General features: G+C 33.4%; 1 protein-coding gene across 2 annotated transcripts; it reads left to right on the top strand.

Annotated features, from left to right (window-relative positions):
* The first annotated feature begins 1352 nt into the window (after positions 1-1352).
* LOC122599079 (autophagy-related protein 2) lies at positions 1353-9529 on the top strand. Of its 2 annotated transcripts, XM_043771534.1 has the most exons (13): positions 1361-1682; positions 2472-3535; positions 3625-3773; positions 3874-4019; positions 4099-6870; positions 6972-7084; positions 7180-7375; positions 7460-7573; positions 7686-7793; positions 7873-8005; positions 8087-8283; positions 8389-8585; positions 9058-9529. In XM_043771534.1, exons 1-13 carry the CDS (start codon positions 1479-1481, stop codon positions 9125-9127), a joined length of 5463 nt encoding a protein of 1820 aa, XP_043627469.1. In that variant the 5' UTR covers positions 1361-1478; the 3' UTR covers positions 9128-9529. The 2 variants fall into 2 exon arrangements, with proteins under 2 accessions (XP_043627470.1, XP_043627469.1); XM_043771535.1 differs by lacking the exon at positions 8389-8585 and having other exon boundaries at positions 1353-1682; positions 9058-9143.
* The last annotated feature ends 5056 nt before the right edge of the window (positions 9530-14585 follow it).

The following is a 14585-nucleotide window of genomic DNA, read 5'->3' as shown; positions in this document are numbered from 1 at the left end:
TGGCTCGTACGTGATTGTGACTACAATGATGATAATGATAACAAAATATATGGTCCATGATGAGATATACTCGACATCTTTGCAAGTGTGTTGATTGTGAGGGTGGCTAACGATGTGTACAGAAAGGGAAAGACCAACAAACCCAAATATATTAAAAAGTTCAGAATTTAGTATGAGTTTTATTTACTTACCATTATGTGCGTGATAATTTGGTTCCCTATCCCTAAAATTAATATAACACATATGTTTTAATATTTTAATATTTAAAATTGAAAAATAGCCAGTTTTATATTATATTAGCCTTATAAATTTTCCTAGGAGCCCTCTGGAAACAGAAGTCATGGGTTCGATCCTCATCCCATGCAAAAGTTGGAGGGCCTTTTCTACCATTTAGGTAGAAACTGGAAGTAGTCTCTCTACTTAAGTAAGTAGCGGTAAGGTCTGTATATATCTTAACCTTCCTCATACACCGTCGAGGTATTAGGGCTCAAAACCCACAGAAAACGGCATTAAGCGGTTTCTTTCATTCTTTCTTTTTATATGAATGACACAATAAACTTATCACTAGCACTAATCAACTAGTCAAGATTTTGACCGGCTACGAAATCAACTTTCTTTTTATTTATATAACACACATAATGCAATCATTTATCTAAATATCTATGTAACACATAATAAACATAATTTGTATATGTATGTCGTATGTATATTAAACAACTTAGAGTTCCTGATCATTATCACCGTTAGTTCATGAACTAACTTAATTTTAAGAATTCTATTTCTAAATTTTGATATACATAAAATTTTAAATAATTGTTAATTATAATTTTTTTTTTAACATATAATATAATACTCGTAGTAAATTTGATAATTTCATAGGTACGAGGAACTACGTTTGTGATATAAAAAAATAGTATATCAAAGTTTATATAAAACGAAGTGCTAATTGTATCACATTTTTTGATAAATTTATAATTTATAGTGTATAAATAGAAATGGTATAAACATGTGTTCTCTTTTTATGTAAAAGAGAAAAGTTAGGATCATAAGACCTTTTCAAAGACGAGACAATAAACAAACATAGTTAAAGAAAAGATTTCCCCAAATACAAAAATATCTATCGTATTTGTATTACGTGTATATTTGTATCTATCATCACGATTATATTATATTTTAATTATAATTTTATGCATAAAAAGCTTAGATAAAAGATTCCGTAAGAAACTTGGAAGCTTCAAACAAGTTACAAGATACATACATACATGATACATGTATAAATATAAACAATTCAAAAATCAAAATCCATAAATTTGTATTTTTGTTTACTTCAATCATTACACACACTTTCATCCCAATCTTTCTTTCTTTCTTTCTTTTATGGACGCCAAAGTTTCAATCTTTATTAATACCCACAATCCAAAAACCCTTAATTTTGCCCTAAAATTAAAATCCCAATTCGAATCTCAATAAAAAAAAAAATGTTTTCTTGGAATTTTGCAAAATCTGCAGAGGCCATGTTTTCAAGATTGGCTGTAAAAAAGATTTGCAAGTTTTTATTGAAGAAAAAATTAGGGCAAATTATATTGGGGGATATTGATGTTAATCAGCTTGATGTTCAATTAAGTAGTGGCATAATTCAGCTTTCTGATTTAGCACTTAATGTTGATTTTATTAATCAAAAGGTTTGTATTCTCTTTAGTCTTTCTTAATTAATTTTTGGATTGCATGTTTTTCTTGTGGTTATAGATTCAGGGTTAGTTTGATGTTTGCTATAAAGTTTAGAAATTTGTTGTAGTTTAAATAGACCCGTAGTAGCGTAGAATTCGAGTTTCAGGGTTCAAGTTCCGGACCCATGTCTCTTTAACCATAGTTTTACGACAAGTCCAGTCGGTGGGGACTAATCACGGGTCGGGTATCGAAATTTTATTGTAATTGCCTTAGTTTCGAAATTTGGATTAGTTGATTAAAGGGTTGATCATCTCTCGGGTCATTGTATTTTAAAAAGGATTGTTGCATTCTGAAAAAATTGTGTCACTAAAGTTGTTTGTAACCGGATTCTCGAGTTAAATGTTGATAAGTTGATGATGTGCTAACTATTTATCTATGTGGCAAGTTTAAAAAAAAGAAGTTAAAATAGTACAATGATATAGGTGAATTGTTTGAAAGAGCGAGCATGTTGATCACATAGTGCATTAATCCGTTTTCTAAAGGTAGGGTAACAGGGTAGTATCAGGTTGCCAGTTTTCGGAAGGGAGTAAGTGATTATGTATAAATGTTAGGGTTATCAAATTTAAAGTTATACATTAGTAGTTTAGTACAAATATCTTGTATTAAAAGATTATAGTATTATATAATGACCTAGGTGGATTTTTTGAAAGAGATTGATGAACATATAGTGCATTAATCGTTACTTATAATTAGACGACAACATGGAGGATTTGATGTATATGGAATTACTCCTCTGTTTTCAGTTTGGTGAAGAAGCTATCTTGGTTGTGAAAGAAGGGTCGATTGGGTCTTTAACCGTTAGACTTCCATGGAAGAATAGAAACTGTGAAATTGAGTTGGAAGAACTCGAGGTTGTACTTGCCCTTGGTCGAAAAGAAAGTGGTCGATTTGCAACTGAAGCTTCTATTTCAGGTCAAGATGGGAATACGTATAATAGTTATGACTTTATGGCACATGAAAATGAAATGGGTAACAGTACTATAACGGGCGCTTCTGTGGATATTCATGAAGGAGTGAAAACTATTGCCAAGATGGTTAAATGGTTGCTTACAAGTTTCCATGTGAGAATCAAAAAGTTAATAGTTGCTCTTGATCCGTCTGCAGAAGATATGGAGGGAAAAGGGGACTGCAGGACGTTGGTTGTGAGATTTGGTGAAGTGGAATGTGGTACGGGAGTTTCTGAAGATGTTAACCTTAATAGTGAAGGGGCGGTTGATGGTTTTCTTGGGCTGAGTAGGTTGACTAATTTTGTGAAGTTTGATGGAGCAATACTTGAGTTTCTTCGGTTAGATGGTGATGGAGAAACTTGGGGTGAAATGTTTTCAGGATGTTGTTCAGTCAATGCGACTACACCAGTCATTACAGGAGAAAAAGGTGGATTTTCGGGTACCATAAAGCTGAGTATACCATGGAAAAATGGCTCTCTAGATATCAGAAAACTTGATGCTGATGTATATGTCGATCCTTTAGAAATAAGATTCCAACCTAGCTCATTGAAAAATTTCATGTATTTTATGCATGTTTTTGAGGAACTTAACAAAGACCGCAATAGTTATATGCATAGTAAAGCAAGTGAATCTGTATACCACAGTGTATCATCATCCCATGGTTATTCATCAACTTCAAGTTCTTTTGGTCTTTATTCTCAGAAACCTGTAGCATTTTCACCTGAATCACATTCTTCAGCTGGAAGTGATTCGGTCTTGGATGCTTTGTTACGTAGTTCACATCTAATATCAGACTGGATGGCATCACCCATCACCAGCAACCAGGAACTAAAAACTGAAGAATCAGAATTTGGGGCCAGGTTTTTATACTTCCGTACTGATATTTTTACAATATTATGTGATATGTGTAAGTTTTGCTGATGTATAGATGGTATCTCTCTTTTTTTAGTGTCGATCAATTCTTTGAGTGTTTTGATGAATTAAGAGCTTCACAATCTGCATTGGGGAATAGTGGGATGTGGAACTGGACATGCTCTGTGTTTAGTGCAATAACTGCTGCATCCAACCTTGCTTCAGGATCTCTTAATATTCCACCTGGTATGTCTTTACCGTTTGTGACATTTAAAAGGCATGTTAATTCTATGCATATGATTACATATATGCATATTTGTGATTCTTTTTGTCATTTATGATGCAGAACAGAAACATGTTGAAACAAGTCTCAAGGCAACAATTACACAGATTGTAATCCTATTTTCCTTTGTGGATGAAGACAAGCAAGATGAGGCTTCATATGTCCATTATATAAACGCAGATTTTCGTGACATGCAGCTGCTTTTGCAGGTAATAATTGTGCATGTAGGATTTTATTTTCAAATAGAGTTTCCTTTAAACTAAGTTTAAAATTTGATAAGGTCCACAGGTCTGCCCTCAAGAATCAAACTTTGAAGCAACAGTCAAACATATTGAGGTGTCTGATTATTTCAGTCTACCATCTCAAAATCAAAGTGCGAATGATCAGAGTTTGTTGATTAGAAAGAAGCAAGCTGCAGTTGAAAAGGCTTGCCCTCCTTTGACGCCACTGGCTGGCCGTTCGAGATACTATAGGGATCACATCTATAGGGATGATGTGGTCAAAGTCTTGCTGCTCAAAACTTATGCCGTTACACGATGCCAATACACTGTGCCTTCTGTTACAGGCCCCAGATCCTTTTCTTTGAATCTGCCATCTTTAATTTTCTGGGTGAATCTTGATTTGATAAGCACAGTGTTGGATCTTATGAAAGATATCGAGAACTCCCTTAAAATATATGGTTTAAAAGACATCGTTGCAAAGGGTCCGAGTCCTCAATTTATGACTTCACATAAGGAAACTCTGAGATGCAATATTTCGCTTCTCGATGCAAGAATTGTTTTTTGTTTTCCTTGTGAGAAAAGTCAAGATTGTAAGAGCTACTTATCCTGGAATCAGTTTATTGTTATTGATCTTTCTTCTCCATCTACTTTAAGAGACAGGCGGGTTCAGTCAAGTCAGAGATTTCGTGTGACAACCTCACGGTCGTTGCATTTAAGTGTGGGTAACATTGTGGTCTACTTTGTTGAATCAGATTATCAGCTCAAATGTTATGCAGAACGTGTCTTGTCTGCATCTGATAAAGAGGGCCATCCATCTGTTATAAGTATGTTGTGGCAGGATAATGCTGTTACGGGTCCTTGGATCACAAAGAGAGTGAAGATTCTTGCTAATTCAGATCATAACACCGGCCGGAATAAATCTACAGGGAAAGGCCACGGGTTTGCATATGTAACTACCACTAAAGATATGGAAGATTTCAATTCTCGAACACGAGAGGAGTTGGTTTCAACCTCTTCATTCTTCCTTCATGTCCATGTTGCCCCTACTACTATCGATCTGGACAGTTCGTTATATCAAACCTTACATGATCATTTACATCATATGACTGATTGGTTGTCATGCATAGCTTCTGAAAAACATCCCTCGTCATCTCAGTCATCTATCCTATTAGAATGTGATTATGTGGAGGTTTCTGTTTGTGTAGCACCAGCGGAAAACATCAAAGGGTCGATCCAGAATGAGCTTCCTGGCTCTTGGGGTAAATTGAAATTAAAAGTTACCAAATTTGAGTTGTTAACTGTATCAAATACTGGTGGAAGCCTGGATGCCAGTTTTCTCTGGGTAGGCCATGGTGAGGGAAATCTACGCGGTTCCACTACAGGTGTTCCTGATGATGAGTTTGTTCTTATATCTTGTGATAACTCCACCAGGGGACGCGGGAATGGTGAAGGCTCAAATGTACTTTCTTCTAGGTTTCCCGGGTCTGATATCATACACATGTGGGACCCAGAGAATATTGTAAGTCAAGTATCAATAAATATTAGGTGTGCCACTGTCGTTGCAGTAGGTGGGCGTTTAGATTGGTTCGATACAATTATATCATTTTTCAGTCATATTTCAAGTGAAAGTAACCAAGTAAATGATGATGTTTTAGAAAAAGAAGACTCTTCGTTTGTGCTTAACTTGATTGATATTGCTTTGAGTTATGAACCTTACTCAAGTAATGCGGAAGCCGAACCAGGTTCTTCTCAAGAACAGTGTGTTGCTGGTCTTCTAGCAGCATCTGGTTTGAAACTCTCAAAGTTTTCATCAGCTAATTGTGTAGAGAACGATTATGAAATCAAAGCTCATGATTTGGGAGTATTGCTTTGTGAAGAGTTTGGGCTCAGGAATCTTCATGGATCTTACAGTGATCAAAATCTACGACAGATTGGGTATGTTAAAGTTGCAGAAGAAACACATGTTGAAGCGGTCTTAAGAATGAATTGCAAGAACGGCCACGAATGGGAATTAGAATGCTCTGAATCCCACGTTGTGCTGGATACTTGCCAAGATACCACCTTTGGACTCGCTCGTCTTGCAGCTCAGATTCAGCAAATATATGCCCCTGATTTTGAAGAAGCAATTGTGCATTTACAGAGTCGGTGGGATAATATCCAGGTGGCACTAGAAGGTTACAAAAGCCGAAGCTCAAGCAATTATTCAACTTCGTCTAATTCAGATACAAACGGGGACATTTATACAGCCAACTTGATGGACGAAATTTCTGAAGGAGCATTCAACTTAGATGCTCATCATGAACGTGTGTCCGGTCCGTTTTTTGGGTTGGAAGACAATGAAACATCGTGCTCACATGCTACCTTGCCCGAGCTCATAGACGGCTACTTCTTATCTGACATGCGCCTTCTACCTGAATCCTCTTCAAACTATCGACCACAGAGCACCAAATCAGCAACTCCAAAGGAGGTGGGGGCTCAAGTTGAAAATGGATGGTATGGCGATTCACTGTTAAATATTGTAGAAGACCATGTTTTGGGTATTGCGGAAAAAACCGATTCCAGACAAGTCATTGGAACCAAGCCTTCTGTCACACAGACGGGGAATGTGAATGTTAAGGGTTGTGTGGTTCTGAAAAATCTTAATGTAAGGTGGACACTGTATGCAGGTTCTGACTGGCAGTATACAAGGGATAAAGCTGTTTGTTTAGAATTCGCACTGTTGAAGATGGGTCTCCTGTGTGACATATTCCCTGATGGTGAAACATATGTGTCTAAACTTTCGGTGTCAATTCAGGATTTTTCTATCAATGATGTCAGCAAGGGTGCACCCTGGATACAGGTACTTTCCAGCCATCTGAAAAAATCTTGTTTTCTTTTGGTTTATATATTTTTTTTAGCATCTGCTATAAGTGGCTTATTTATGGTTTTCTTTTGGGATAGGTTCTTGGTTGTTATCAATCAAAAGATCGTCCTAGAGAATCCCGTTCTAAAGCATTCAAGCTAGATTTAGAATCCGTTAGACCGCATCCCTCAACTCCTCTGGAGGAATACCGGTAAGATTTTAGAGTTCTATTTTTCTCTTCATGTCGTTCTATCTATTGCTGTTAGATTGTTGTGTTTGTGCTCCGTCTAATGTTGAGTGTTTCAGGCTAAAAGTTGCAATACTTCCTATGCGTTTGCATCTTCATCAAAGCCAACTTGAATTCCTGATCAGCTTTTTTGGAGGAAAAAATATGTCTCCTGATCATGTTCAGGATATTATTGAATTGGAGTTACCACAAAAGAGCTACACCAGCCTAGGAGGTTGTAGGATAATAGAGGAGGCGTTACTTCCCTATTTTCAGGCAAGTTTTATCTATATATCTTATTCTTTATGATTAAAGTTCTAGCTTGTTATCTTCTCATACTTAGTTATATCTTTGTTTCAGAAGTTCAGCATATCATCTTTTGTTGTTCGGGTTGACTACATTCCTTCTCGTGTTGACGTAGCTGCATTAGGCCACGGGAAATATGCTGAGCTTGTTAATCTTTTTCAGTGGAAGGTAAAATTAATTCCATTGCTAAAATGGGATCTGTATGTCAATAGGAATATCCAAATTTTCATGTGTTGTTAAATTTGTTTAAACCAATAACCATGCTATTATTTTTTCTCAGGGGGTAGAGCTAAAACTGAAACATGTTCAAGCTGTCGGTGTTTATGGTTGGAGTAGTGTATGTGAGACAATAATTGGCGAGTGGTTGGAAGATATTTCTCAGAACCAGGTTTGATTGGCATTAGTTTTGTACTTTAAATTAAATACCGTAATAGATGAATACATTTTTAAGGTTGTACATTTTACAGATTCATAAATTACTGAAAGGTCTTCCTCCCATTCGATCACTGGTTGCCGTTGGATCTAGTGCTGCAAAGTTAGTGTCGCTACCTGTGAAGAACTACAAGAAAGATCGCAAAATAGTGAAGGGTATGCAAAGAGGTAATATGTTCATCAAGCTATCTTGTATTATTATTTTTTTGAAACATCAGGAAGCACACATATTAGCTATATTGTTTCTAGGTACAATTGCATTCTTGAGGAGTGTCTCACTTGAGGCTATTGGACTTGGAGCACATATTACAGCTGGGGCCCATGCTATCCTCCTTCAAGCAGAAGACATTATTTCAACCAGTCCACCGACCTCGCCTTTACAAAACAGAGGGAGTTCTAATGCCAGACCAGGTCAACCTAAAGATGCTCGCCAAGGAATACAGCAGGTATCAAGAATAAATATACATTTGCATCTCCAACCGTATACCTTTCTCGTTTATTTCTGCCTCACTCAAGGGAAAAAAAAATTAACACGAATATCAACTTGATAGGCTTTTGAGACCATCACTGATGGTTTTGGAAAATCCGCATCCGCTTTAGTACAAACTCCCCTGAAAAAGTACCAGCGCGGGGCTGGTGTAGGGTCCGCCTTATATACAGCTGTTCAGGCGGCACCTGGAGCAGCTATAGCACCCGCTTCTGCTGCTGCACGTGCAGTGCACTCTGCGCTTATTGGCGTCAGAAATAGGTTGGTGTCTTTCTTTATATGTCCGCGTTCACATTCTAGCAATAGTTAGAGGTAGCGAGCAGGTGGGTTGATCAGGTTGGGTAACAGGCCATTTTTAGTAAGGGTCGGGCTAGTTAGGGTAGACATAGACCTACCATATGTTTTGTCCATTTTATGATCATACACTGATACACATAATTAATGCGTTTAGTTTGCTTACACAGACTATATTATTTCAGTTGCTCAAAATCTTCTATTAAAAATGATTTAGGTCCCATAGATAAAAGGCTATTGCTGACTTTCAAATATTGACTCGTTCTTTATCCAACTAAATATTATGACTTGTCCCATATGAGATGGAATGGAACAGAACCTAAATAAACCCATTCATAAGTAATGCACCAATAAAACCACCTTTGACTATAATCCTTACCTTATTTGTAAAGAAAAGTAAAATGGAAATATATATATTAACAGTGGCTGAAATTTGCAGCCTTGATCCCGAGCACAAGAAAGATTCAATGGATAAATACTTAGGGTCAAATCGGCCTCAGCCACGTTAATTCACGTAAAAGGGTCTCCAATCCCATCAAGTGTGAAACTTGCAGCCCATTTAGCAAGAAGCAAGACAAATTCATAGCAACAGAACAGCACCCCCAAGGAATTGACAGTATCAGGAAGTGGGATGTCATGACTCATTGCAAAAGCTCTCGTGTGAATGTACTCGATTGCGTTTGTCTGCAGTGGAAACCGTCCCAGTGATGAAGGGTGCAATGTCATTATTAGGTTCAATGTGTACATAATAGGTGATGGTGATGATATTCGTTTTAAAGTAAAGATGATAGAATTAGATAATGTGTATATGTGAGAACTATTTGTTTGTGATTGCTCGGGCCAGGTCTGTAAAGCTAGAACTATAATGGTGTTTTTGTAGATATTATATACTTATAATTTGGATTTTGGAAGCCTGAAATTGTATAAAATTCCTCATTCATTATACATATATTATGAACTTGTTAGGCTATGTTCCGCTGAATCTGATGACGACCCCTACCTTTCTTTCCTTGATGTGTTCTGTCAAGTATTTTGCTATGCTGAATCTGCGTTCATGTATACAGTAATTTGTTTTACCGATCCTAGTGTTATGACATATATTCCATGGCCGCGTTGTATTATGACATATGTATTGTGCAAAGTACAATTACATAAGCCATCCTATGGGAAACATCACTCAAGCCCTGCTCACAAATGTGTTCAGCACCAAAGCATGTTCCTCAAATGGTATGAAAATGCATATGCCTTTTGTAAAGGACCTTGCTTATGATTATATTAGAGAGAAGTTGAGAAAAAAAAAAAAGAGGAAATTTTGGTTGATTTTGAAATCATGGGAGGGAAAACTGAGCTGTTTATTATCTATGAAAGAATTTAGGCGTTTTAATTCCCGCTACTATATTTTTTTTCCGTTTTACCCTTCGATGTCTAATTTCTCAGATTATCTTTCAATAAATTAAAATTGAAGTATTTTTTAGCTGACATGTGACATTTGCTTGCAATGACACGTATATGTAATATTATCTATAACTAGATTATTATCCGCGTAATACGTGGGAAACATATATAATCAATGACATGTTAAATTTATATAATATCATAAGTTGACAAATATTTATGCCGATAGTAATTGAACCACTAAAAAACTTAAAGTTAAATTGGTGGTCGTTAAAATTCCGGTTTAAAGTGATCACACCATTGAAAAATGAAAACGTCTTCGTTAAAGATCTCGTTATCTAAGGTTTCCGTTTTGTTTGGATGTCTTTCACGCATCCGAATATGTCTGCATTGTTATTGTGTTTGTGTTTTAACGTTTTCTTTGAATAATTTAGTTATCCACTAAAATTATTAAGCAATTTAATTATCAATCTATACATCGTATATTGTGCTAATCTATTCATAATATATTTGCGATTTTCATACAATATTCTTTTGATCTATAAATCTGATAGTTTACTATAAATTTCGTATATGTTTTGTTAGTTATTTATGAGCATGGTATTCGCACAATGTGGCGGCGGTAGTGGGCACGACGGTCTAGTATTGTTGGTGACGGTATTATTTCTGGTGGTGGCGGTGTCAAGTCTCAAACGGTGTAGGTTGATGTAAATGTGATAGTGGAATATTTAAAAGATAAGGGCTTAAAGTGTTAATAACTAAAATAAATGTCAAGGGCAATTCTGGTAATTCAAAGACAGAAATTACTAAAATTAAAAAGAGACATTTTGCTTTATAAGGGAGTAGAGATAGAGATTAACATAAAATTCGTCACCGGCGTAATCTAGTGTGTGTGTGTGTGTGTGTGTATTATATTATATTATCCTGTTTTTTAATCTGACTCGACTGATCCGAACGTACCGAACAGTGAAATGGTAAAAAGGTCGGTTTGGCATCTGTTTGGTTTTCAAAACGTTGAATTAAATATAATAAGATACTAATGACGTAAAACTAAATGTTGATAACCAAAATTTATTTATTACGTCATATGATAAAAATTCTAAAAGTTATAATTTAAAAAAAACGTATTACATTAAAACATGAAATTTTAAAAATGATGTAAAAAGTAATAAATATTAGTTTTCATAATTATATCATTAAATAACAATAATTATTTTGTCTACAATTTTATACAAGGAAATAATGATTATTTAAATTTATTAAATTAAAATTAAATCTAAAAAGTTAAAAAAGGTATATGACATCAGCGTTTTGATCTAATGGTTCTAATTAAAGGTTAAACTTCATCCAAGGGTCCAAATTTCTCTATTTTTGATTTAAGGTTTCTCTTTTATATATATCTCTAAATATATATAAAAGATAAATTTTAATTCATAATTGGAGAAGTATGAATCCTTAGATAGAGTTATAGAGTTTAACTTTTAATTAGAGCCATTAGATTAAATGCTGATGACATATACCGAATTTAACTTTTTTAGATTTAATTTTATTTTAATAAATTTAAATTATTATTATTTCCTTATTTAAGTTTGTAGACATTAATAATTAATGTTTTTAATGATATAATTAAAAGAGGGGGTTAGGGGTACACTTGACACCTTTAATCCCCATCCTTTAGCCTAATCCTCCATCCTTATTAATCTTCTAATTTTTTAATATTAATTTAAATTAGTTTACACTTTTTGGTTTTCATCACCGATTTACACTTTAACCCCAATCTAAAACAATTAATTTACACTTTTTGGTTTCTCATCACCAATTTACACTTTAACCCAATTTAAAAATAATTGGTTTTTCATCACCAATTTACACTTTAACCCAATTTGAAAATAATTAATTATACTTTTTGTTTTTCCATCACCAAAATAATTAATTTACACCATCTAGTTTTCCATCACCAATTTACAATTGCACCCAATTTAAAAATAATTAATTTACACTTTTCGGTTTTATTGGTAATCTATATAATAACTCACATACGACAAAAAAAAAAGCTACGATCAAGTACAAAAAGTTTTTTCTTTTTATATACTTTGCACATAATTAATTATTATTATTATTTTTTAACATTGAGTTATTATGTTATTGTTATTATTATTTCTTTTAATTTAGTTTGAGGTTCGTTATGGCTTTTTCTTCAATAACAAAAAATATGACCACATTAGTTCATCTTGAAGATCTTAAGCCAACACATGTTAACCATCATTTACGACTCCGTGTTGTGCATGTATGGACTGTTTCGGAGTGGAACAACCCAAAGAAAATCAAAACGTTCAAGTAGTCTTTGTTGATGAATTGGTACGTATTTTTCAAATTATATACTTTACACTTTTAGAATAAAAGAAACTGTAAATTTTTTATTTAACTCAAGTTGAAAAAAAAAGATAAACTGGAATCAATATTTATATGAAATTAATTTTCGTATGTTTCTTCTTTAATTTTCATATTGATTAAGTTGTGATATATGACTTAACTAATCTAAATATTATATATCAAATTTTGTATTTGTAACCTATATTAACTCTTAGGATTTACGATTATATCTTTCTATAACCTTTTAGATATAAAGTCTAAATTTGCTATGAGTAGGTTTCTGATTACTTTAATATATTGACTTTGATTATTTTGATATCGTTTTGAAAGTAGCTCATTAATGGTGTATACTTCAGATTTAAGATTATATCTTTCTTTAAGCTTTTAGATAAAAAATTTAAATTTTGCTATGAGTAAGATTATGATTATTTTAATATATCGACTAAGATTATTTTGAATCTGTTTTGAAACTAGCTCATTAATGGTGTAATTTTTTAGCCGCTGTTATTCTATCAGGAGAAAATGCTACATATTGAGAGTATGTTGAAAGTTTTAGTATGATTATTTAGCATGGTGGAACAATTCATCATTTTAGTTTGTGTATGACAGATATACTTCGGATCTTATAAAAAACATGATGGAACAATTCATCATTTTTAAATAATTTCTTTAGATAGAACCCTTTAATCCACGTTATGTTTAGGATTTAACACAACAGAAGATGGCTTTGCAAGGTTTTGGCTCGACTCTTTTTTTTTTTATCAACAATTTGTTTCCCTATCTTTCTTGCATTAGCCGTTAAAATCATTTGATCGACGTTTGGAATGTCCTTGGTTGGGTTCCTTTTTTATCCTGAATAATTTTCCTGTATCCGTATGCAAAGATATTTATTCGATTCTTATGGTTAATTTGTTTGGAGTTTATTTTTTAAATTGGATTAAATACATAGAAACACACTAACAGAACCACCAGTTTTTTCCATTTTTTTTTTATATTTGCATAGCACTATCATACATGGTTCGGTCAATGGTGAATCAACGGAAAATTTTAAGAGTATTTTGACCGATGGATTGACTATTAAGCTAGCAAATTTCCAAGTTGATTTCGATATAAACATTTAATATATTTGAATTCCAATTATTCAGTTTTGATTAATATATTTTAAGACTACCGTCCATTGGACGAGTCTGAACACTAGTAATATAACTAAAAGAGGGGGTTGGGATACAATTTGGCACCCCTAATCCCCCTCCTTGAGTCTAATTCTCTATCCTAATTAATCCTTTATTTTTCCATTTTTTTTAATTATTAATTTATAAAAACAATTCTTCCAATTCTTCCTAATGCCACGATATTCTTTAATTTTGGAGCTATTGAGTTTAGTATTTATTTTTGTTGAGTTTTGTTTATTGTGTAAAAAATCATCCCAATACAAATCCAAATTTGATGTATCATATGATGATACAATTCGATAATGTTCTCTTTACTTTTAGATCAAACTTCACCGTTTGAAATTGCATCATCTATTTATAATAATATGACTAAAAAAAGAGATTGGGGGTAGGCATCATTAATCTCTCTCCTTTAGTCTAATATTCTCTACTTATTAATCTCCTATTTTTTAATATTTATTTAAAAAAGATGGTCGACCTTTAATAAAAAAATCTTATAAAAAAACCATTATTATTATTATTATCTATATATATACCACCTAAAAAAACCCTCACATATTCTCAACCCTAAGAAAAAAACCTACGACAAAAAAAAGCTATGAATATAATCTATAAAATATAACTAAAAAGGAGGTTGGGAGTACACTTGACACCCTTAATCCTCATCCTTTATCCTAATATTTCATCCTTATTAATCCTCTATTTTTTAATATTTATTTAATATAAAATGGCCGACCTATAAAAAAAAATCTTATAAAAAAATCTTTTTATTACTATATATATACCACCTAGAGAAACTCTCACATATTCTCAACCGTAAGAAAAAACCTACGGCCAAAAAAAAAGAACTACGATCGACTACCAAAAAGGTTTTTTATATTTATATACTTTGTTCATATTTAATCATTATTATTATTATTTAACATTAAATTCTTATGTTATTGTTATTATTATCTCTTTTAATTTAGTTTGTTGTCCGTTATAGATTTATTATGGCTTCTTCAACAACAAAAAAATAAGACCACAT

The sequence above is a fragment of the Erigeron canadensis genome, chromosome 5, assembly GCF_010389155.1.
Source record: "Erigeron canadensis isolate Cc75 chromosome 5, C_canadensis_v1, whole genome shotgun sequence".
In the NCBI taxonomy this organism is placed as follows: domain Eukaryota; kingdom Viridiplantae; phylum Streptophyta; class Magnoliopsida; order Asterales; family Asteraceae; genus Erigeron; species Erigeron canadensis.
Note: the sequence above shows the minus strand (reverse complement) of the source record. Positions and strands in the feature narration are given on the sequence as shown.